Here is a 25,492-nt window from a genome sequence, read left to right as displayed (position 1 = left end):
TGGATTGCTGTTAGCAGATGATGCTGCTCACTGAAGGGTCCACACATTTGGCCTCGGTTGGGAAAAAAAATGCATTTTACAGCATTTCAAAATATAGGTATCGCTGACGCAGTGCAGTAAGTGATGTCCACGTTGTTTCAACAAGGAACTTCTACATGTGGCCAATTTCTGCTCGTTTGTGCACGTGGCAGATTCACGCAAGGTGTATGGAACAGTGCTGAGCCGACACCACCACCTGGTGCGCAAGACGGACGACATCTACGATGCCCAGGAGTACGACATCTACCCAAAGCGCTACACCTCCCGCTTCAACCAGCAGGTATGGGCACCGCAGTGGCGAGATGTTAACTACCTCGGGAGGTCGTCGGTTTGATCCCGACCCTGATGCCTGCTGTATATTTGGAGTTTGCATGTTCTCCCCATGGTCACGTGACTATTTCTTCAGGTCTTCCGGTTTTTCCATCCATATTTATAAAAATGCGTATTAGAGTATTTGGCTGCTATATATTTCCACGTGATAAACCACTTCGTTGGGCTATCATTTGTGGCCAGGTCGCTTCCGAAAAAGAGCTATATAGCTCAGTCAGCATTGCCTGATAAAATAAAAAAAATAGTTGAGTTCAAAAATGCCCACAACCTTTACATGAGAATGCCTCCACCAAGACTTGGACATGTGAAGACCTGCAACCTGGCCACAAATGATAGCTCAATGTAGTGGCTTATCATGTGGAAATTTATAGCAGCCAGATACTCTAAACGCATGATGATTCTAAATGTGGAGGGAAAAAACAGAGGACCCGGAGGAAAATTCATGCGACCATGGGGAGAACATGAAAACTCCAAATATACAGGCTCAGTGAGCATTGCCTGGTAAAATAAAAAAATAGTTTAGTTAAAAAATGCCCACAACCTAGACTTTACATGAGAACGCCTCCACCAAGACTTGGACATGTGAAGACCTGCAACCTGGCCACAAATGATAGCTCAATGTAGTGGCTTATCATGTGGAAATTTATAGCAGCCAGATACTCTAAACGCATGATGATTCTAAATGTGGAGGGAAAAAACAGAGGACCCGGAGGAAAATTAATGCGACCATGGGGGGAACATGAAAACTCCAAATATACAGGCATCAGGGTTGGGATCGAACCCACGACATCCTGTGTATACAAGGCGAGGTAGTAAATATCTCGCTACCGGGTGGCACCCTTGCTGGGGTTAGGGTTGCTTTCGCATTGAGTCTGAGGGTAAGGAGCTCTTCTTGTGTTTCACTCGAGTTTTCAAGGAACTATCTTGGCAGAGGTAGTGGTGGATCACACCATGAGCACGGCTACCCGAGTTTCATTCCCAGCCACAGCTAACAAATGGCGCTTGATACCTGAACTGGTCCTGGGTTTCCTCTCCACCAAACCACAGAGACCAACAGGCCTTGATCCAACAGTGGATTGACAAAGTTTATTGTTATTACGATTATTATTACCTTGGCAATTCGGGGCCAAGATGGTGGGGAGAACACCTCACAAGGCGAGGGCGCTCGGAGCTTTGGTGAAGCAGTTTGCAACAACAGGCACGGAAAAAAGAGAGGCACTTTCAGTGAGCTCAGGAGGTGGATGACCAGATGGGAACTGGGATCGATGGATTAAGATGAGCGTGCAAAAGGACACCGCGGGAGAAGGGGAGTCGTGGTTGCTGTAGCGTCACTGGGGAAGAGTTGTCCTTGTCGACGTCACCACTGTGGGTTGACCTTCCCAGATTGCCCCGTACACGACGTGCCTGGTGAATGGGATCTACTGGGACCCGGACACCCCTCGGCTGCTCAGCAAGGAGGATGCCCAGCGCCTCATGACCCCCATGCACCTGGCAGAGGGCTCCGAGGCGGACACCTTTGTCAAGGGCTGCCCCTACCTCCCGCACAGGCACGGACGCGGCAGCACATCCGCACGCAGCATGAGTGCCGAGCGGCGCGGTGACTTCGAGGCACCCCAGGGGTGGATGGATGGAGCCACGGCACTGGTGTTTTTACTGTCAGGTTTTGCGTTGACCTGCAATTCACGACGTCTGTTCGCCCCTAACTCAGCGATCAACCGCCACAGAACCTGGCAGCTAGACGTGGCCGATTCATCGATTTAAAATACAGGTAGTCCCCGACTTACGATGGAGATGTGTTACGACGACCCCATCGTAAGTCGAAAATATCGTAAGTCGAAAATGGCCTAGCCTACCCAGGAGTCTTAAAGAATGGTGATAATTTAGCAAAACAGAGCAATTTACAGTACTGTACTGTATAAACTAAACACTGTATGTATTTATTAATTACAATACTGTATTGCACAGTAAATTTTAAAGTAAAAAACAAGGTAAATTCTTAGCCTACCTATATGAACTGCAATTTCATAGAAAGTTTTTTCAAGAAACAATCCTATCTGCTATAAAAACTTTTAACATGCATTGAACACCGAGACAACTTAACTCCGTCGACCACTGGTGAGAGTGAGGCATCACACAAGGCAGGAGATGCGTACAGTACATCCCGGCAGCGTCCCAACGTACAGTGTCGTACCTCATACGCTGCTGCGTTTGCCTGCCGCGCGAAATGTAAAATATGTTACAATTTTGTCATATCGCCATCGTAAGATCGAAATATCGTAAGTCGGACCATCATAAGTCGGGGACTACCTGTATATAATTTACACTTACGATGCATGCGTCATAATCACGCCTGTGATAAATGTTCGTTTCTCTCTCCAAAAAGAAGCCAGGGCCCATGTCGCCATATTGAGAATCCTCTGCAGAAGGTGGGAGATAGCCTCTGCGAGTGAGACCAAAGGAACCTAAAGGGGGGCGCACAACCAGAGCGTGGGGTAGTGACGCTGGGAGTAATTGTGAACTTCTTCCCTGGCACTAGTTCCTATAATGATGAGATGCTCTCTGTGTGACGAGGTACAGTGAGGGTTTCTCTTTGCCTCATTCTTTGGGCAAATGTAACAGTCTGAATGGTGTATATCAACAGTCATCCATGACTTAGGTAAGGAAGCCTCAACAATTGTTCTCGAGTCCTACATTTCCATTTTTGGCAATTTTTGGCATTTTTATTAGTGTTTTTGCACGTACAAGGACAGTGGATTTACCAGAGAAAATCCATGCATGGGGGAGGTGACACTAAAAATGCACAATTTTGGACCTGTCATCTGAGAGGGCAGTGATATAGTATGCTATTGATTTAGATATTTCTGTCCAAGGCATTGTCTGAGGGTGCTATGAGGCAGTGACCGAGTGTCCTGTCGGCCGGCAGGTTCCTGGCCATCTGTGACATCTCAGCGGACCCCGGCGGCTCCATTGAGTTCATGACCGAGTGCACCACCATCGACGCGCCCTTCTGCATGTACGACGCTAACCAAAATTTCCACCACAACAGGTCAGTGCTTATTTTTTTTATTATTATCATGCTTGCTTAATTCCAGCAAAGCCTCACCGAGTCTCAACACTCTGCTTCAGGATGGTCGTGCCAAGTTTTTCTTATAGGGATGCGATGTTTCTGTGTGTAGTCCTAATTGAGTAATTTGCAGGTAATATTTCAGCATTGGGATTTTTGGCCAACACCAGTTACAGTGTACTTTTTTTTTAGCTATGGGAGGAAACCGGAGAACCTGGAGGAAAATGATACAAAGGCAGGGAAACAACATACAGACTTCACACACAAAAGGCACCCGAGTTAGGATTCAATACCTTGCTGGTTTCGTCAAGGAACATGAACCATCACGCGTACTCCGGTAATCCTTGCAGCGGGTTTTGGCTAGCCATTGAACAAAGACGGTCACCGCATCGCGCGCTTTCGGATGCGCTTCTGCGGGCATCTGGAAAGCTCTTCCTTCTGATATTAGAAAGCCACTGGGAGCTATGCGCTTTTAAATCTAGATTAAAAACTCATTTTTTTATAACTGCTTTTTGAGTTTAGTGTGTTGTCCTTCCCCTGCACCTCCGATTAACACGGTTGGCTACGTACGGTGCGAAAGAAGTTCAACATACATGGGTGGCAGCAACCAGCGCTCAGGCATGGAAGGAGTTTCGTACAATCCTGAGAGATAACGGCCTCAGTTCTTGGTCTTTGCATTGATTTCAGGCCTCACATATTTTCCTGCCCATGGCATTGTGGTTTCCAGTTGAATTGGCCATCCTGGCCACACCTTGCTGATAAAATGCAGTCAAAGTGTAAACCAGTCCAAGCAAGTGCTACACTAGGAGGGCATTAATCTTGACTGCCCACCAACCAATATATTCAATGTTACTCGCCTTTAATGGTGCAAGAGTGATTGCTAAAATTATTTAATGCAAACAACAAATCAAGTTCCTAGCTCTATATGATATGTATTGTAGCAGACTGCAAAAAAGTGGAGCATGTCATTCCTTGGGAACTTAATTATTTGTCCTCAGGGCTTTTAACGATGCGTGGTTTAATGTGACTTGCTCTGGAAAAAAACAGTCAACATTTTCTGTCATGATCTCTCTACGCCTAGCAGAATATCCACAGCTGGGTTGAGAACTTACATGCACAAATTATTTCCACCACAAATAATATGTTGCCTGTGGCCATGAGTGGAATGTTTAGCGTAGGCGTGCCATGATAACAGCAGAGCTCATTAGTCACACGGATGAGGAATAACGCCGTGAGTGCTTAATTGAAATCCGTACTTCCATATAGGTTAGAGAAAGGCTGATAGTCTGTTCGCCCACTGCTAGATGAAGGCATCCCCACACGATGCCATTTATGCGGATTGTTTGACCATACTTTTCACAGTAGGCGGAGATGTTGCTTTGTGTTATCCAAATTGAGTACATTTTGTATGATTTTTACAATTTAGCAAATTTTCACAATGACGTCGCACAAGGACGGCCTCTTCGTTCATAAATGACGTCACGGGATCTTTAACACCATTAAGCAGACGGGGCGCACTGCTTATGGTTAACAAGATGCAGTAAAAACCAGGGGCAGTCTGTCGCATTGGAACCGCGAACTCTGCAACAAACGGCGAACGCGACACCGCTGGCCCACACCACCGCTGGCGCCCCACGAGCCATGCACCACTGAGTGCTGAATGTTACGACTTGACATCAGATCACACTGCGTGTGCTGCGCGTGCCGGGTACTGAACGGTACGACTCGACGTGAGATCACGCTGTGCTGTGCGTGTTGGGTGCAGTGTGAATGAGGATGGAATCCTCATCTGCTCCATCGACCAGCTGCCTGCACAGATGCCCGTGGAGGCGACGGAGTACTTCGGAGACCGGCTATATCCGTACATTTTCCAGATGGTAATTATTATTATTTTTTCACACAAGTGCTGAGCACAGGGCCAAAAACGTCAAGCGTTCAGCAACAAACCGCCAGATCAAAGTTGTAAACAGATAAGAGTGTAACACGTTTCTTGAATTGAGCAAGGTTATTGTTATAAAAGCTTGGAAAAATTGACGACGGGAGGAGGGAATTCTAAAGTGGAGCAGTGTGAGGGAAGAAGCAGAATGAGAAGTTTTGTGATGTGCAGTGTGGTGAGTGAGTGTGTAGGTGAATGTGTAGGTGAGTGAGTGTGTTCTCAACATGGGTGGAAGAATCGATTAGTGAAGTTCACGGGAATGGTAACCATGGTAGTAGCTACATAAGAGTGATAAGGTGGTAACTGATCACCGGTGAGAGTGTGGCTGAAGTGAATTGGTGAGTGCTGGATCATCAGTCACCTTTGACTGCTGATTTGCTGAGTGCAGCTGGGTGCTCCGTCCCAGGCAAGGTACAATACCACCCTTACATAACAGCATTGCAGCAGCTCTCACCAAGAACCTATTTGCTTGGTATGGCGTTCACAAGCAGAGGCACCAGTGGACATGTAACGTGTGCACTGATGCCTCTTAATTGTCACTTTGCGAGGTAATGATTTGATTCATCAATCGATCCATTCTCATCTCTTTTGTATCGTTGCTCATGTTTTCTGTATCATGTTCATTGTTTTGTCTGATTCATTAGCCTAGATATAATGTTACCGTAAAGTTTGCATCAATTTCAAACAATTATCAATTTTAATAGATGGATGGACGAATGGTTACATTCCTGGTCCTCACAATAATGTTGATATCGTTGTCTACATATCTAGTGAGTCCAACTGAGTCGCAGACGGTGTCTTGGGAACAGCACGTTTTATTAAACTCATAGCACAACATACTCCAGGCTATAAACACAACATACTCCAGGGCTATTAACACAACACACTTTTGGGTGGTGACCACCCAACTAACCACGCTACGGCAGAACTAGACACGGTTCCACTATCCCGGTCCGGACCACAAGCTGGGTTCCGGACCGCTGGGCTGGAGGCTTCTTCAAGCTTGACGTGGATCTCCTGCCTCTCCAACAGTAAGAACCCAGAGCCCCTCTCAGGGCCCCCCTTATATCAGGCCAGGCTGGGGCTGGCTCTGCCTCTCGCCCAGCCCACCTTCTCGATCTCTCTCGCCCTTGCCCGAGGGCTCTCGAGAGTTCTTCTTGGACCATGTAACCACCCATTGGCCCCCTCCACCGGTGCCCCCCCTCCAGTATCATCCAGTCACATATCCTCAGATCAGCCAGAGTATCATGCCCCCAACATAACCCTAGCTGGCTGACACTCTGTCGCTCAACGGGAGCCCGCACCGCACGCTGTGCGTGGTGCCACCGCACTTAACCAGCGCTCACCCAAGCCCCCACTAGGGCTGGTACTACACCCCGTGTCCGGGGTGTACACACAACAGTATACAATAGACATCCCGCCGTGGCCTCGCAAGCCCGGCACCACAAAGTGACATTCCCAGTCACTACACCTACACACTGAGATATATAACCAGACAAGCGTTCATTGCAACCAGAAGTCTTTTTCAGAGGAGCCCTCCAGTTAAATAAGTACAACAGATAGTCTGCAAGCTCCATCTCGTAAACAAAATTCTAAAATTGCCATTTAACATAAATGTGAAGCACAATTAAGAATAGATATAAAAAATTGTAATTAGATACAATTCGTACATTATATGGGTGTCTACATTTTTTTAGGCAATGTTCCCATTCGTAATCACCAAATGATATTTCAGACTGGGGTGGTAATGTTTTTCAAGTTTCAAGTTACATTTTGTGTAACCCAGGTGTCAGCTCATGAAACAGGCATCTATAGACTCATTTGCAAGAGTGGTGACCTCAGTCGCCAACATGACAAGAGCAGTAACGTTAGAACCAAGTACAACAACAAAGGAAGCAAATAGAAATCGAAGCAAAAACCGCCCGCTTTACAGAAGAACTCAGAAAAAGGGTGCACAAACATAACACTAGATCAAATGTATTTGTAGTGACAAACGTTGGCTCGGACAAATTACTTGAAACAAAACCTTTCATAGTAAAATTCATTTACAGTAACATTCAAATATTGCTTGCGGTAATTATTGCATGAGTAGGTAAACACGCAGGAATTTGTGACTTTGTGAATGTCTTTGTTAAACATTTAAAACATTTCAGGCTCTCTTTTTTTGATCAAAAAGGAAAAGAAAGCTAGACGTTAAAAGTTCACATTCAGGGGCAGAGTCGTTTTTGGTCAGGAATGAAAAGAGCTGTGTACGCTATGTTGTGTGAATACATTCTAAACTGTATATATCGTTGGGAGTCTGGGCGGTAGCCAACTGCAATGCTTGCTGTGCCAGCTCTGAGCAAAAGGCATTTCCTCCCTTGGCATTTACCCAAGGACCAGGAGGAATGAAGCATCAAATAAATATGTGGAATGCGTTATATTTTAACACCGTGTATTTTACACTCAAGTGGTTTATATAGCAGCAGACTTTGCAAGCTCGGTTAAACTTGTTTTGTGCGAAACGGAAGGGTGTACGCAGGCTGGTGGCCGCGTTCTTGTGCCAGGATCTACTGCGGGTACCCGGCCGCCTGTCCTCTTACCCCAAGAAGCAAAGTTTGAGCATTAATGGGCTCTTTGCACGGGGTGAATATATGGCCTGGACCATGCGCCGAGGCAGAAATGGAGCTGTGTTTCCCCAAATACTGCTCTCCAAGGCGGCACCGAGCAATTTGCCAACCCTCAATGCTACTTCCTGATTTCTGAAAAAGAAATAACTGCTAGGAAAGCAGCCAAAATTCCAGCAAGATGAGTGGTACTAGTTAAAGAGCCGGGCTTGTTTAGAAAAATATATATAATTTAATATAAGGGAGTTTCATATTTATTTTTTGTCTAATCACATTACTGTTACACTTTTGCATCAGTTAGTTTCACAGTAAAGTAATCCGCCTTTCAGTAATGTCACGTATGTATGTATTTTGACTTCTTTCGCACCTTACGCAGCCAACCGTGCTAATCGGACGTGCGGGGAAAGGACAACAAACTAAATACAAAAAGCAGTTTTAAGGAAATGAGTTTTCAATCGGAATTAATGTTCTTGTGAGTTACATTACTGGTTCATGGCACATGTACATTCTTAAACCTGTTAATGGAGATATCTCATTGGGCATATGTTGTAATTTGTTCTTATTACCGTTTTACAAATAAGAAGACGATGACGATTATGTTGATTTAGTGGCGAAAGTTTTAAGCTTATTGTGTGCAGACAGGTGAGAGATCAAGAGGCCATTCATGAGTCTCATTTGCGAGAATGACCCAGGTCACCAAAATGATAAAAGGCAAAAAAACTAAATAAAATACACCAACAGTGCAAACATAAAAATCAGAACAGAAAACACAAACGTGTCTCATGATGAATCACAAACACTGTACAAAGACAGACCACACTGGTTTTTCCAGTGGTCTGTCTTTTACAAACAAAGGTATTGGCTGTCAAGGTGGAGCGTGAGTGCGGTAGGCTGCTACTATGTGCTCGCTGATCCTGGTGCCGTGCCTCTCTTGTCTTCGACAGCTGGCTTCGGACGCTAACAAGCCCCTGGAAAAACAGACGGAATTCTCTCCTGCAGTGCGAGATGTGAGTAGCTTCTCATGCCATGACATGCTGATGAGCCGGAATGAGTGAGAAGACTATGTTGTCTCCATTTCCAAAAGGCCCGTTGCCTCAATAAAAAAACAACTCCCCAATATTTGTCATTGATTGAAGCCAGCGGTTCTCAATTTGTGGGGCGCGCCTCCTTGGGGGCACACAGGCTGCAGCATGGATACCGTGCAGGAGTGATTTAAAATGTAAACTTATTTTATCAGGTAAGGTCCACTGAGCTACATAGCTATTTTTCAGGAGCGACCTGGCCACAAATTATAGCTCAACGAAGTGGCTCATCACGTGGACATTTATAACAGCCAGATACTCTAAACGCACGTTTTTAAATGTGGAGGAAAAAAACAGAGAACCTGGAGAAAAATCCACGTGACCACAGGGAGAACATGCAAACTCCAAATAAACATGCGTTGGAGTCGGGATCCAACCCTCAACCTGTATACCAGGTAAGGTGGTTAACATCTCGCCACCGTGCACAGGGGACTTTAGCACCACATTGTGGCAACAAAACACACCCTGATATACAACATGAAACACATACCATTTGAACAGCGCATTGACGTGTCATCTCTCTGTGTATTGTGACCTTAGCTACTTGGGGAAAGGGGGGGCGTGGGGGCATGGGACCACAACCTGCTTCCGTTCCTCCCTTAAAACCAATCTCTTCTACCTAGCCCGAGGGGTTGGGAACCTGCGGCTCCGGAGCCCCATGCGGCTCTCTAATGACTGCTTAATGACGTTAGTCACACGCACACATGGGTTACCGGATGTTGCCATTAACACTCCACGAACCTTGTCTTTCTCTTCCAGGTTAAAACAAAGAGCGCGCAGCTTAACCTTGAATCATTGTGGAATAATTACACTTGAGCTACAAGGCCGTTTTGGCCTAACTTGTTTTGTCTCATTTCCAGGCTGTCATTGCGTCAAACAACAAGCTGACACCTAAATTTGAATACATAGAGAAGCTACGAGACAGCAGGTGAGCGTTGGGTCACCACCCGTCCGTCCCAACATCGGTGCCCAAATTGTGGGAACTGGTTCTGGCAAATTTCCCTGCTTGTCTGTGGTTTTCTGTGCCCTCCGTGCAGAAACTGCCAGCGTTGCAAACTCCACAGAATGTTCAGATGTGATTTGCATGGCTGGCACTATTTAAAAATAAGACCATCATTATCGTGGTTATCACCTCCTTTCTAGAATGCACTTTCCTGTTGATTGTTCTGACACAGAGCAGGCTCCATTAAGTGCCAATTGGTTTTCCTCATTTAAGTGATGCGTCACATTTTCACACATTGCTGTTCTGTTGGTGAAGTCGTGACAAAGCAAAGCTGGAGAGAGGCAGATGCACAGCTGGGTGGTCGTCACACTTAATTATTTTTACAATGACTTCCTGTAGCAGTGACTGTGTAAAGCAGAGGTCTCAAACTCAAATTACCTGGGGGCCGCTGGAGGCAGTATCTGGGTGAGGCTGGGCCGCATCAGGTATTCCACAAAAAAAACTTTGCTAAAAAAATCCAAACTTCTCAAATGTCATTACTAACAGTTATTTAACTTCAATGGGTTCTTCTGAACATGAATAGAATATTGAAGAACATGAACGGTTCTTCTGAACATGGCTTCTCTTGCCTACTTCTTGCTGCCAGAGACCTGGCAGCGCTTCCTCTCACATAGCTGAGCCACATTTGGCTTGAGGGAGGAAGCAGTTGAGACCCTCAGTATGGCTTGAAGATGATCATCAGTAAGTCTGGACCTGTACTTGGACTTATTGAAGTTCAAGGTGGAGAAGAGCTTTTCACACAAAATGTGCTCCCAAAAAGGCACATGGTCCGCTTGAACATTCGGGAAAGCTCAGGGAAGCTGGGGTTCAATTCTCGCAAAAATTGCCCAAGCTTGTCTTCTTTTCCACTCACCTCCCTGAACTTGGCTTTGAGGTCAGAGTTGCACTGCAGGTCAATGAGCTCCATTTGAAGCACAGGAGGGGCATCTTGCACATCAAAGGAGAAGGGATCCGCAAAAATTTTAAAAGTGGCTCTGTGCGTCTTGAAGTCTGCAAATCTGTGATCAAATTCCTCCTGTAGCCTCAAAATGGCATCAACATACTTCTCACCACTGAATGGTGTGCCTGCATTCAGGAGGGCCTTGCATGCTGGGAAATGGCAAAGGTTTGTCTGAGAGAGCTGGGCTTTCCATAACACAAGTTTTGTGGAGAATGCTCTCACGTTGTCATAGGCAGCACTGACGAGCTGCCCCTGGCCTTGTAACTTCTTGTTCAGTACATTCAGCTCATGCGTGATGTCAACAAGAAAAGCTAAGTCCATGAGCCATTTGGGATCACTTAGCACAGGAACAGCCACCCCATCCTTCTCCATGAAGGCTTTCACTTCTGTTTTCAACTCAAAAAATCTCTTCAAGACGTTTCCCCTGCTGAGCCAACGTACCTCGGTGAAGTAGAGCACATCCTCATATTCTGACTCAATTTCCTCTAAAAAAGTACGGAAAATCCGGTGCTTTAAGCCCCTGGATCTGATTTGGTTGATGCATTTCACAACAACAGACATCACATTGTCAAACTTCAGGCATTTGCTGCAAAGGGCTTGCTGATGGATGATGCAGTGCAGAGCAATGGCCTTCTCCACACCCTCCTCTTCTAGTTTTCTTTGAACAAGTGCCACCAGTCCATTTTTCCTCCCTGTCATTGATGGCGCTCCGTCGGTTGTTATTCCAACAAACTTCTTCCATGGCAAACCGGCATTCACAATGGCATCACACAGCTGGCAAAATATCTCCTGAGCGGTGGTGTGGCCATGCATTGGAATTACTGTGAGCAACTCCTCCATCACTTCAAAATTGTCATCAACACCACGGACATATATTGTGAGCTGGGCAGTGTCAGTGATGTCTGAACTCTCGTCAAGAGCGACTGAGTATGCATTGAAAAATTTGGCTTTCTCACGCAGTTGATCATAAATGTCACTTGACAGGTCAGAAATGCGCTCTGCCCCGGTGTTAGCAGAAAGGCTGATGTTGCTAAACTGACCTTTCTTTTCCGGACAGACTATACTTGCAGCGTGTAAGATGCACTTTTTGATAAACTCGCCTTCTGTGAATGGCTTTCCTGCCTTAGCAATCATCTCACTAACTACGTAGCTTACTTCGACTGCTGCATTATTCTCTTTGGTTGCTTTCTTGAAGACATTTTGTTGCCTCAGTAGACATGTTTTAAGATTGGCAACCCGGTTGGCTCTCTCAACTCCCTGGTATTTTGCATACTCCTCAGCATTTCTAGTTGAGTAATGACGTTTGAGGTTGTATTCCTTGTGCACCGCAACTTTTTCTGTACAAATAAGACACGTCGGGGTGCTCATGTGCTCAACAAAGAAATATTGCATCTCCCACTTTTCCTGAAATTGTCTGTGCTCGTCACCAACCTTTCTCTTCACTGCAGGCTTTGAAAAAGACATGATTGGGGTTGTGTGACAAGATATATATTCATTCCACTTGCTGTCGCTCACGCAATAAAGTTTCAGTCAAGTGTTTAGCCAACCAGCGACGCACGGAGACGTAATTTCCGCAAATGCACTTCAATTCCGCTTTTTCCGGTAACAACAGGTGCGTAGATTATGGGGGGGGGGGGGGGGTAATACGTTCCCATCAGATTTCGTCCCCACACCCCAGTCACAGGCAGACACAGCTGTAGCGGCTGCTACTATACACGCTTCTCTGTTCAAAGCACGGGGATCTGAGCCGGGATGAGCTGTGGATCTGCGCTTTGACGCGCTCCGGTGCGCGCACAGTGGAGAACCGAAAGAGGGAGAGGAGAGGACTATATGAGGCAGCGTCATTGTGTGACCACGGGGTTCAAATGCTGCTGGCCACTGTCGGGGCTTTCGCTGCCTTCAGTCACATCATCACATTTTTCTATACATTTTTGTGCTTACTTTGTGCCGGCGTGTTGGCTTGCCTGCGTTCCGGGACTTATTTGAGCAGATCCGGTACCTCTCGTATCGAAAAAAATATGAATATTAAAAAAAGTTTTTAAAGAAATGATTAAAATAAAATATAACAATATAATGTAATCACTAGAAAATTACGGAGCCCCTGTTGACATCGGTGGATGAATTACTAATTTGTGGCCACGCAATAACAAGATAATCTAATAAGTTATATATATAGCTTTCTTAACAACAGCATCACAATTTCATAAAATAATAGCAAATGCAGACTTCTAAGATGAACCAAAATAATTATGCACATCGTCATGTACAGTCTGTGGCTCGGTGCGTAAATGTCACCACCAGAGGATGAGGGAATTTAAATCATAAAAATTCATCCACACATTTCAGGTGTAAATAATAATGTAAAACAGCCCAGACTGTAAAATGTAGATATTAGCTCAATGACGTGTAAATAATAATGTAAAACAGCCCAGACTGTAAAATGTAGATATTAGCTCAATGACGTGTTATAAACTGCTGCGGTTTAGAATAATCCGTCTGCGTAAAGAAGCTCCCAAAACCTCACAGCGCAGCGTGTGCGTAAAGGAGCCGTGGTGTCCCTTGAATTTGCCTTCAATTTAACAAATTGTGTGTGTGTGTGTTCCGTTCGTTTTCTCCGCTGGACACAGAAGTCGCCTTTGCTCAAGATGCCACTTTATTAATCACTGACACAGACTGATACCGTCACTGCAGTATAGCCTAAATAAGTCCCACTGCAATGTAAGTGGCATGTGTGTGCTGTTTTAAGCGTCGTTTTACGTGTGTTCCGGGACCTGTGCTCGTCGTACCTGCACTGTCATATGTACTTAGCGTTCCGGCACCTTGTGATTTACAAATGAAGCACAGGATACATCATGACCTGCGCGAAAGAGGGCGGAAAACTATGAATTTCACCCTCCTGCTCTCCGCACATCCAAAGCCACTCTTTTCTCTCCCGGCTCTCTCTCTCTCACTCTCACACGTACACAAACACACACACACACGACCCCGCCCCCCATATCACTCACATGCATGCCGCATTCACTGGACAGGCACACAGTAGGAAACCAGAACATCATAACATTGTCCCACACGGCAGCTAACAGCGGGGTTGCTACAATATAAAACTCGCGGGCCGCACTAACATTAAACTTTCATATTAAGGTGGGGGCCACAAAATATCGTCCCGAGGGCCGCAATTGGCCCGCGGGCCGCGAGTTTAAGACCCCTGGTGTAAAGTAAACACTGATTTCATGTGGATGAACGAGTTCCTGCATTAAAATGTCAGATTTACACCAGTGGGTCGAACTGCCAACTGACATGAGCACGGCCCATTGCTCGCTTTGGGTATGGCAACAACTTGACTTGTTTACCTTTATGGGAGTAATACTGTTAGTGGATACTTGTGTTCATATGACCTTAGGCTTGCTCACGTGTGCATGATGTGTGTGCGTTCGTGCACAAGTAATTCCTTGTTGCGAGAATCTTGTACATGCGTGTGTGGGGAGTAGTGCTGTGGTTAGCGCACCGCACTACGAACCGGGTGACCTGAGTCTATTCCCACTCGCGAACAACACCTGTAACAAATATCTGGACCTCCCTTAAGGCGATTCAGGCTTCAATGAGTACTGTACCTGATGCGGTCTGTAAACATCAACATTGGGGAGACAAAGTAGGCCGGGCTTGGCGCTTGCGTCCCTCCCCTTCGTGTGCCATTCCTGCCTTAATAGGTGCTCACAAACAGCGCTTGCCCCAACAACCTGTACGATTCGAGAGAGACCTTTGTTGTGCGTGTGTGTCTTGCTGTATCATGTGCGCATGTAGAGCGAGGGCGCGCATCCTGAACGTGGCTGCTAGCAAGCGCGTGCTGGTGCTGGGCTCAGGCTACGTGTCTGGCCCCGTCATCGATTACCTGACCCGAGACCCAGACATCGCCGTCACTATCGGTACCAACTCTATCTCCACCCTCCGTGCTCGCTGCCACGCTCATAAACCTCGCCGCACGCTCGCCATGTTACAATTCCCACACTCAATGGGAATTGTTGTCCTTCACTTGCACCCCCGATTAGTACGGTTGTCTACGTACGGTGTGAAATAAGTTCAACATACATACATCCATACATACGAATAGAACATTGCCTTCCACGTCACTCTGTGCTTGGTAAGTATGAGGGACAGGACCGGCACTAGGGGGCCGCTGGGCTGGGTGGCCCCTGCACCACCAAACGTCCTTGTGGCACCACCCACGTTTGCTGCCCAGTTTAGGGCGCTTACTTCAATCGCATAACATACTAAATCATTACGTGTCACTTTTATGTTTCACAGAAAGGGTGAAACGAGTATATTACTGTTAGGGTTAATGTTTAGATTTAAAGCTTTCGTGACTGCAGGGATTCATCTTCTTGGTTCTTTCGGTAAAGTCACGTAGAAGGGAAGTAATAAAATAATAAAAATAAAACATAATAAAATAAAATAATTCTCACGACGTTTCGGCTACAACGCAAGCAGCCGTCTTCAGGTGAAGAATGAGACACTACCAAGCTAGGAGCTTATATATAAGCTGGGTTGGAGGTGGAAGAGCGCCTTAACAAAAGGAATGTGCATATGAAGAGGAATTTAGCATATTCATGGGAAATGCGTAGGAGGTGGGTGGGGGGGTTTCATAGTCATTATGCCCATGCATTATGCAGGATCAACAGCACCAAGGGGGGGTGCAGGGAGTAGCATTAACAAAGGAAAGGAATGTTAATAGTATGTAGCTGCAGTTACTAAACAACCACGTAGAAAACTAAAGTATAAACTACATAAAAAACTAAAGTATAAACTGCATAGCACCATCAGTATACTTACTATACTCTACAATAAGCTGAGTTACTAACAGCAAGTAATACATTACAATTCTACGTCGTAAAAATTATATAATATGCTTCCATCTAAACTTTATTCTCTTACATCACACGAGCATACACCGTACTATATACTGCCATAGATAAACCCAACATTAAATTATATACTGTATTGCTATAAACCACCTTATACATTTTAATATAACACTATGTATTATTCTACTCACCCTAATGTGTATCACACTGCTAAATGTTTACTATACAATTACGATACTATATATTACTTTGTACATTGTGTAGGGGTGTTAGAGAGAGAGCCCGTTATGCATGGCAGCTTATGGCAAACAAACACAGTGGGCGGGGCTACGTGAGTGCACGGGGAGGTGCTCTCTACGACGTCCGCGCCAGGCACCCCGGGGGGGGCCCCACCCACCCCTCAGCGGGGGGTTGGGTATAAAAGGGGATGTATCGGAGGGCTCGGGGTTCTTGTTAAGCTAACCAGTGAAGACTGAAGACGTCTTAGCTAGAGCCCTGGACTCCCCTGGTTCGCCGTCCTTATCAGGGCCGAACAGGACCGAGCCAGCGGCGTGGTCCCGAGATCCAGAGCCGGTGCTCTTGTCAGCGCTGGTCTGGGACTCAGGGTACCGGGCCCGACTTACCAGTGTCGGGCCAGATAGCCTCCCCTAGCCCGTTAGAGGAGGACTAGGAGGCAGGCTAGGAAGTAGCTAGCGCGTTTATCCCCAGCTAGCCGGGTGAGGGGGCCGACACCCCCTCTAGTGTTGTATGCCAGAACCGTGCTGTGTGAATAAAACCCGTGTGCCTCCAACTCCGGCGTCCAAGAGTCGTGAACTCTATTACATCTGGTGTCAGAAGTGAAGATCTACGAACATGGACACGCGCCGGACAGCTCGAGTCAGGGTACCGGAGGGGGAGGACACCGTTGCAGTCGGGGAGCCCGGGACGGCTGAAGAAAACACGGAGCAGTCGGGGTCGGATGCGTCCACACCGCAGCAACAGGAGAATGGAGAGCCGTCGACAGAGGGGCTGAGGCAGGCGCACGCTAAGCTGGCGGAGCTGCTGTACGCCGCTGCCGCCATGCTGGACCAGATCACACAGCTGGGGGCTGCTGGACCGCCACGGGGCGACGGCAGCCGGCGACCACAGCGCCTTCCCGCCATTTCGACGGAGCACCACTTTAAAAATCCCGCCATCGCCGCAGCTGCTGTTGAGGGCGTGGCCGGGTTGAGCATCGAGTCCAACGGCGGGCATACAGTACCTGCCGCGTCATCACCAACGGACGGCACGTCACCACGGGTGCGACCAGCGATGCCATCGGTTGTTCGAGCTGCGGCACAGCCGGGTGGGGGAGACGGAGTCGCGGCACAGCCGGGTGGGGGAGACGGAGTCGCGGCACAGCCGGGTGGGGGAGACGGAGTCGCGGCACAGCCGGGTGGGGGAGACGGGGGAGTGCGACCTTCCGCGGCAGCCGCTGCGTTACATCAGCGGCTACCTCCACTCAAAGAATTTGTGGGCGAGGAAGGCGACTGGGGCGGCTTCCAGCGGCGCTTCCTCGCTCACCAGGAAATGGCGCAGTGGACGGACGCCGAGGCTCTCCGCGCGCTGCCGGCACTCCTCGACAGCGACGCCCTTGCCACTCTAACATCGGCACCGAAGGAGAGGCGCTCCACGCTGCAGACGGCGATGCAGCTGCTGGCTGCGGTCTACGGTCCGCCGTCGGACTGTCGCCAACTCTTTTACGATCGCCAGCGGGGGGCAAAGGAGTCGCCCCTGGCGTACCGCACAAGCCTCCTGGCACTGGCGAAGGCGGCCTTTCCACGGATGGACATCGAAGGTGTCGACGCCATGGTCACGGAAAAGATACTCCTGCTGGCGGACGACTTGGATATCGTCATCGTCGCACAAGACGACGCGGAGATGTGCTCCCTCCAAGTGGCACGACTCCTCCACGCAAACCTGCTCGCACAACGACGGAAGGCCAGCAAGGCGGCGAGCGGGCGTGCCGTGGCTGCAGCCACCCTCCCGGCGGAAGAGATTTGTGCCATCGACCATCAACGGCAGCAGGGAGCGGGAGTACGGGCGGACCGGGGCGGTTCGGGCCATCTCGACCATCCATCGTCTTCGCCAGCGCTCCCGCGCTGTTACAACTGCGGCATCCGGGGCCATGTCGCCTCGGGGTGCCGCTCTCCTCGGCAGCAGGGGACGACACCTCGACGGGACGCCGGCCCTCTTCCCAAGCTCCGTCATCATAACCCGTCGAGTCGCGGCACCCCTCATGTTTGGCCCACGCACACGCCCGTCACACACTCAAACACCGCAGCGAATGGGGGGTCGATATCGCGCACCATTGCACCAACACGCACCACTCTGGGTACTCATATTGAACCCAGCCAGTGGTCCGTGTTGGCTCATCGTGTTGTAGCCGCATCATCGGGGTCGTCTGCCGTTGTGGGGCACATCGACGGGGTTGAGGTGCGCATCCTGGTCGATACGGGAGCATCGGCGACCATTATTTCGGAATTGATTTACAATATTCTCCCTGTCCAGAGCTGTCATTTGATGCCCATTAACGTGCCATTCTATGCTGCTAATGGGGGCTCACTTGGCATCATTGGACAAATTCGAGCCAAAATTTGTATCGGGGATATTAAATTGTCTGGGCCGATTTTTGTTTCCTCCTCGCTGGCGGTTCCGTGCCTGCTGGGGACGGACTTCCTGGCCAAAATGCCGATTAGGATATTAATCGACCAGGGATGCATTGAGCTCCCATCGGGCCGACGCATGGCGTTTCTGCCATCCCCCGTTACGAGTCGGACGGCGTTCGCGACGGTGCCGGCGTTCGTAGATAGAACGGTGCGCGTTCCTCCGGGGGCACAAATGTTGATTCCTTTGAAACTTCGGCGGCCCTTCACTAAGGGCATTGGGGCCCAGGGGGTTCTGCTGGGGCCGTCTAGGGCCGGGGTTAGTGGACCTCATTTACTTCCGGCCCAGACCATAGTAAGAGGGGACGGAGACCCCTTCATCGCGGTCCTCAATGTGGGCTTGCAGACGGTGGTGGTCCCACAGGGGACCGTGCTTGCTCACGCAATGCCGGTGCCCTGTGAGGAACCCGTCGCGAATCACGTGAGCGCTGTCCCTGCGCTGCGACCACATTCGGACAGCGATGAAGGGTGGCTCGAGGCGCTTTGTGCGGGATCGCCGGACCTGTCAAATTCAGAGCGTCAACAGCTTAAAACACTACTGCGGGAATTTTCCGACGTTTTCAGTCGGGACAAATACGATTTGGGCTGCACTCATCTGCTGCGTCACCATATTGATACGGGTGACAGCGCGCCAATACGCCAGAATCATTTTCGGTTAATTCCCGCCGAAAAGGACCATGTCAAATCGGCTGTTGGTGACATGTTAGCCGCCGACATCATTTCTCCTTCCACCAGCCCTTGGGGAGCGCCGATCGTCCTAGTTAAGAAACAGGACGGCTCGTTGCGATTTTGCGTTGATTTTCGGCGCCTTAACAACATTTCGGTGGCCGACGCATACCCGCTCCCACGGATGGACGAATCGCTTGACGCCTTGGCGGGAGCGCGATTCTTCTCCACATTGGATTTACTTTCGGGATTCTGGCAGCTTCCTCTGGACGATGATTCAAAGCCTAAAACTGCTTTCCGTACACCGCACGGCCTGTTCCAATTCAACCGGTTGCCGATGGGACTCCACTCAGCGCCGGCAACTTTCCAGCGGTTAATGGAATTAGTTTTGGCTGGATTGCAATGGGACTCGTGCTTGATTTATTTGGATGACGTTATCGTCTTTAGTAAAACATTTGACGAACATCTCGTCAAATTTTTCCAAAAGATGCGGGCTGCTAATTTGAAATTCAAACCCCAAATATGTCATCTGTTACGCGAATCGGTGCGTTATTTGGGACACATCGTGGGATGCTCAGGTATTGCTACCGATCCCGCCAAAACGCAGTGCGTCAGCTCCTGGCCGACTCCCACCTCGGTGGGAGAGGTCAGGAGTTTCATTGGCTTCGCGTCCTATTACCGACGGTTTGTCGCGGATTTTGCGACGATTGCGAAACCCCTACACGCTTTAACGTCAAAAGGGGTTCGGTTCCACTGTGGACAGGAGGAGGAGGCTGCTTTCCGCTCCCTTCGGGACGCTCTGGTGAAAGCTCCTCCCTTGGTTTACCCCGATTTTTCTAAGCCCTTTTTGCTTGACACCGATGCGAGCAACACGGGTATTGGGGGCGTGCTTTCCCAGGTGGTTGACGGCGTGGAACGGGTGGTCGCGTACGGTAGTCGGGTGTTGTCTCCTGCGGAGCAAAGATATTGTGTCACCCGTCGGGAACTGTTGGCAATTGTCTATTTCATCCAACAGTATCGCCCATATCTGTACGGTCGGCATTTCACCGTCCGCACAGATCATGCGGCACTACAGTACGCCCTGCGAGTTCAACAACCATCGGGACAATTGTCTCAATGGTTGGAGATTCTCCAGGACTTTGATTTTGAAACCACCTACCGTAAGGGCGTTCGCCACACCAATGCGGACGCTCTGTCGCGCATGCCAACCACCTCCGAATGTGCATGCCTCCTGGGGTCTGGACGTTGCAGGCCTCCGGGGGACATATCGGTTCCGGTCTTGGCGGCCGCCGACGACGACGAAACATTGATTACTAATTCGATCGCACAACAGGGAAAAGATTCCCTGTTGGGGTTGCCCGTCACTGAATGGGGGCGCCTCCAGATGGAGGATACCTCCCTCCTCGGGTGGCGTCGTCGCGTCGGGGGTGCTGCGCGGGGGAGGGGTGATGCCGACGCATGGGAGATGGTGCAAGGTCTGCTGATGCATTGGGACGGGAAATCCCATCGACACCGGCTGGTGGTCCCTTCTGGGTTGCGGGGAAAGGTGGTGTGGGCCGCTCACGAGCGCCTCCTACACCTGGGGACCCAAAAGACCCTCGACTTGCTCCAACTTGATTTTTTTTGGCCAGGCATGACGAGGGATGTCGGGGATTTATTGGGGTCATGCCCTCGGTGCGCGCAACGAAAACCGCCGGCACGGGAGTCTAACCCACCCTTGCAATCAATCAAAGTATCCAGAATAAATGAGCTTGTCGCGCTGGATATTTTGGGCCCATTCCCCGCCACCCCCAGGGGCAATAGATATTTGTTGACTGGTGTGGAGTATTTTACGCGCTGGACTATGGCCTGGCCCCTTGCCAATCAGTCGGCAGCAGCCATCATGGAGGCCTTTGTTCAGGGATATGTCCTGGACAAAGGTGCTCCGGAGCGGCTGCTGACCGACCAGGGCAGAAATTTTTCCGGCAAACTACTCCAATAAGTCTGTGAGCTCCTGGGCACGAAGAAAATTCGTACCTCCCCGTATCACCCGCAAACTGACGGGATGGTCGAGCGTCTGCATCGCACCATCACGTCAATGTTGTCACAGCAGGTTTCGGACTCACAGACCGATTGGGACCTGCGAATTCAAGGGGTCTTGGCGGCATACCGAATGGCCCCCCATGCAGCTACGGGATTTTCCCCCTTCTACCTCATGTACGGCCGCGAACCTGACCCGCCTGTTCGTGCCCAGCTGCAGATCCCCGCGCCGCAGAGTAAAACTAAATTGGCTGACCATGTAAAATTTAATCTGGCCAAATTAACTGAGGCACGGGATGCTGCCATGCAAAACTCTGACCGCCGTCAGAAAGCGAATGAGCGGCTCAGACTGGGTCGGGCGCACATGCTGCAGTGGAAGCCGGGGGACAAGGCATGGCTGCACTGTCCGCAGGTGCCACTTGCTACCTCCTCTAAGCTGGTGCGGCCGTGGCGGGGCCCTGTGGAGGTGGTCGAGGTTTTGCGACCGCAGTGCGATCGCATCAAATGGGGGAAGCGGCGGTGGTTCGTGCACCCCTCTAGATTAAAACCCTTCGTTGCGGTACACATCCCCACTTCACACACGCGTGGCCAAACATGTGGGGGGTCGACCGACTCACTGGGTCCGTCTCCGTCGCTCTCACCTAACGCCTTGCCGGCTGTGCCACCTCCAGGTGCATCAGGAGTGACGGGCTCACGCCCGATCACCCCTCCTGGGGATGCCAAGGGTCACGCGGCGTCGGATGAGGACTCACTCCGAGATGGACAGTTGCCACCTGACGGTCCGCCACCCGGGGTTACCCCGTGTGAGAGGCCCGCTGCAAGGACGCGCGCTAAAATGCGCAGACTGTTGTGAGGCCGGAAGATGTGTACATAGGTTGTGTTCATTGTGTGTTGTGTGGGTGGTGTGTTCCCGGCTCATTGGATGTACATATGTTGGGTTCGCCATGTGTTGTGTGTGTGGTGGGTTCCCTGCAAATTGTATATAGGCTGTTTTTACGGAATTCGTATTTATTCGGGGGGGGGGGGTGCGTCGGGTTGTTTTCTCTTCTCGCTGTTGCGTTCTTGTTGTGTTCTTGTTGTTGTTCTTGTTATTGTTGAAAAATAGTGAGGCACACGCGCGGTCAGGGGGTAAATGCGCTTTTATTGTAATTTTTTTTGTATGTTGGCAGCCGGGACGGCTGCAAGCTATGCGGGGGGGGGGGGTGATGTAGGGGTGTTAGAGAGAGAGAGCCCGTTATGCATGGCAGCTTATGGCAAACAAACACAGTGGGCGGGGCTACGTGAGTGCACGGGGAGGTGCTCTCTACGACGTCCGCGCCAGGCACCCCGGGGGGGGCCCCACCCCTCAGCGGGGGGTTGGGTATAAAAGGGGATGTATCGAAGGGCTCGGGGTTCTTGTTAAGCTAACCAGTGAAGACTGAAGACGTCTTAGCTAGAGCCCTGGACTCCCCTGGTTCGCCGTCCTTATCAGGGCCGAACAGGACCGAGCCAGCGGCGTGGTCCCGAGATCCAGAGCCGGTGCTCTTGTCAGCGCTGGTCTGGGACTCAGGGTACCGGGCCCGACTTACCAGTGTCGGGCCAGATAGCCTCCCCTAGCCCGTTAGAGGAGGACTAGGAGGCAGGCTAGGAAGTAGCTAGCGCGTGTATCCCCAGCTAGCCGGGTGAGGGGGCTGACACCCCCTCTAGTGTTGTATGCCAGAACCGTGCTGTGTGAATAAAACCCGTGTGCCTCCAACTCCGGCGTCCAAGAGTCGTGAACTCTATTACAATTGTATTAAGCATATAAATGTTATACTATTTGTTATTATACGCTGTACCATTGACCGTCATGTCAATGGGTGAGTCGTGGGGGGAAAACTTGCAGCGGAGCAAAGAATCCATTCCCTGCGGAGAATGCAATGCCAGTGAGTGGAAAGTCACCATAAACGTGAACACAATCAGTTAAGATCCGAAATGGTTTATTACGTCCTTCCAATGATTGCTAAGCCAGAATCCATCTTCTCGGTTAAAATTGTCTCTGTGTTTGTATATGGGGATCGCCTCATGAACGAATCTCTCATGATAGCCAGATGGCTTGCAGAGAACCTCTGTCTTGGAGAAGTCAATGTCATGTGAGCCCACTGAGTTGTAACCCAGCTTATATATAAGCTCCTAGCTTGGTAGTGTCTCATTCTTCACCTGAAGACGGCTGCTTGCGTTGTAGCCGAAACGTCGTGAGAATTATTTTATTTTATTATGTTTTATTTTTATTATTTTATTACTTCCCTTCTACGTGACTTTACCGAAAGAACCAAGAAGAGGGTTAATGTTATTGCTGCTTCCGGAGAGGGGATCCTGGGCTGGAGTGGGGATCTGAGGGGTCCTCCAAGATTGTCGATCTGGACACCTGTGTGGTCAATCCCTGGTCTCTCTCTCATGTTGGGGGCCTCTCGTGTTTACTATCGCCCAGCCTAGTGCATGTTGTGTTTACCTGGGGACCATGGATCATATTTATGTTGTGTCTCTATGGTGTTCTCGCTGGTTCGTGTTGTGTCTGTGTGGTGTTTTTTCTGGTTTGTGTTGTGTTTACCTGGGGTACCCTGGATCGTATTCATGTTGCGTCTCTGTGAATTTCTCGTCCCATTTTGGTGTTAAGACGTGGCTCGCATACAAATAAATGATAATTAGTATTATTATATTCCACAAGTGTGGCTTACAATGCAAAATGCTTTGCGGCTTTGTGTTCAGCGCCGCGTAGTCTAATGCTGAGCTGTGTGCCCGTGCGCGCGTGTGTCCCTGCGTGCACAGCGTCCAGCCCCGCGTGGCAGGTGAGGGAGATCTCCGAGCGCTACCAAAACACCACGCCGGTAACCATCGACGTCGGCAAGGAGCAGGAGAAGCTCTCTAGTCTCATCAAAGACCATCACCTCATCATCAGGTGCCGTCATTTCTCTGACCCCATATCCCATCTGGACCACTTGTCCCCCGCACGACCCCCCTCCAGGTTACCAAGGCCACAATGCCAATCAAAGTGCTGTTGTTTGTAAATGTTGTGATGAGTGTGTGGTGTAAGGCATTTGCTTCATCTTGTGTATCCGCGAATGTCGTGTTAGTAAGGTGTTTCACGTTGTGTATCCGTGTGTTTCATCACCACAACATGGAGCTGACATTCCCCGCATGCATTCTAGATTTCTCCTGCACGGTATCCATGCTGCAGCCTGCGGCACCCACTGTGTTGGTGAACTGCTGTGGTGTGCTGTGCTGCGTACGTTTCTTTTTTAATGTGTCCGTGGAGCATTGTGCACTTTTTGTGCTGCAGTGGCTGCATTCTGATTATTTATGGGACCTTTTTGTTGCCAGTATCCAGTTTTACCCCAAGCATGTTTGTGCGTATGTTGAACTTCCGTGCTTAGCAGAGGTGCGGGTGAAGGACAACTAACTAAACAGAAAAAGCACTTTTAAAGAAATGAGTTTTCAATGAAGATTTTAAAGTGCATAGCTCCAGTGGCTTTCTAATGTGTGGTTAATGCAGACTTGATGCCTTGTGATAAGTGTCTGTTTGTTATTCTTGCCTGAAAGGGTAAAGACTGTTCTTTTTTCGTCACCTTTATTATTATTATTTCACGAGTCATGAGTAAATATGAAGCTTCAATGGCCGTTGGCTCCGACCGCTCTTGCAATCGCGTGGGGGACCTTGTTTTGTTTGTCGCCACAGCCTCCTACCATACACCATGCACCCCATGGTGGCTACGCACTGCATCGAGCACTCGGTGAACATGGTCACGGCCAGCTACACATCTCCCGCCATGAGGGACCTGGAGAGCAGGTGTGCAACCGATGCCATGCGCCCGTTCACTCACTCGCTCCTCGCTCAGTTTCACCGCACGAGCACTCGGGAGGCCGCGATAGTCTCCCAAGCGAGAGTGACTACCCGGTTTATAAATAAATGTGATTCTTTCACCTGTGTCGTGGACCCCACCACCACACTTGCAGGTCACAATGCTGTTGGTTCCTTGCTCTTTTGCCCACGCTGCTGCACCTTGGAATTGTCTCCCACTGTCTCTTTTCCAAAGCTTTTATTGCCTTGCTCAATTATAGAAACGTGTGAACGCTATATACCTGTTACAACGTTGATGACGCTGTTTAAAAAAATCTAAACATAACACTAACAATTATACAAATATTAACGTCCAACTTTTGGATGATCCACTGCTGGATGAAGGTCTCCCCATGTCATGACAGTCATGAAGGTTTTTTGTTCATACGCTGGGCGGTTTGTGCTCAT

The 25,492-nt window shown here is 49.3% G+C and overlaps 1 protein-coding gene across 5 annotated transcripts in view; it reads left to right on the top strand.

Moving 5' to 3' along the window:
- Window positions 1-25,492, top strand: part of AASS (aminoadipate-semialdehyde synthase) — a 57,130-nt gene that overhangs the window by 16,613 nt on the left and 15,025 nt on the right. For all 5 annotated transcript variants that reach the window (XM_078860792.1, XM_078860789.1, XM_078860790.1 and 2 more), the window contains 9 exons: window positions 192-319; window positions 1,753-1,916; window positions 3,293-3,415; window positions 5,199-5,310; window positions 8,920-8,982; window positions 9,918-9,985; window positions 14,802-14,923; window positions 24,016-24,145; window positions 24,923-25,033. In XM_078860792.1, the coding sequence (XP_078716918.1) occupies window positions 192-319; window positions 1,753-1,916; window positions 3,293-3,415; window positions 5,199-5,310; window positions 8,920-8,982; window positions 9,918-9,985; window positions 14,802-14,923; window positions 24,016-24,145; window positions 24,923-25,033 (1,021 nt within the window). The remainder of the gene's footprint in view (window positions 1-191; window positions 320-1,752; window positions 1,917-3,292; window positions 3,416-5,198; window positions 5,311-8,919; window positions 8,983-9,917; window positions 9,986-14,801; window positions 14,924-24,015; window positions 24,146-24,922; window positions 25,034-25,492) is intronic.

The sequence above is a fragment of the Lampetra fluviatilis genome, chromosome 11, assembly GCF_964198595.1.
Source record: "Lampetra fluviatilis chromosome 11, kcLamFluv1.1, whole genome shotgun sequence".
In the NCBI taxonomy this organism is placed as follows: domain Eukaryota; kingdom Metazoa; phylum Chordata; class Hyperoartia; order Petromyzontiformes; family Petromyzontidae; genus Lampetra; species Lampetra fluviatilis.
This window is presented reverse-complemented; position numbering and strand designations above follow the sequence as displayed.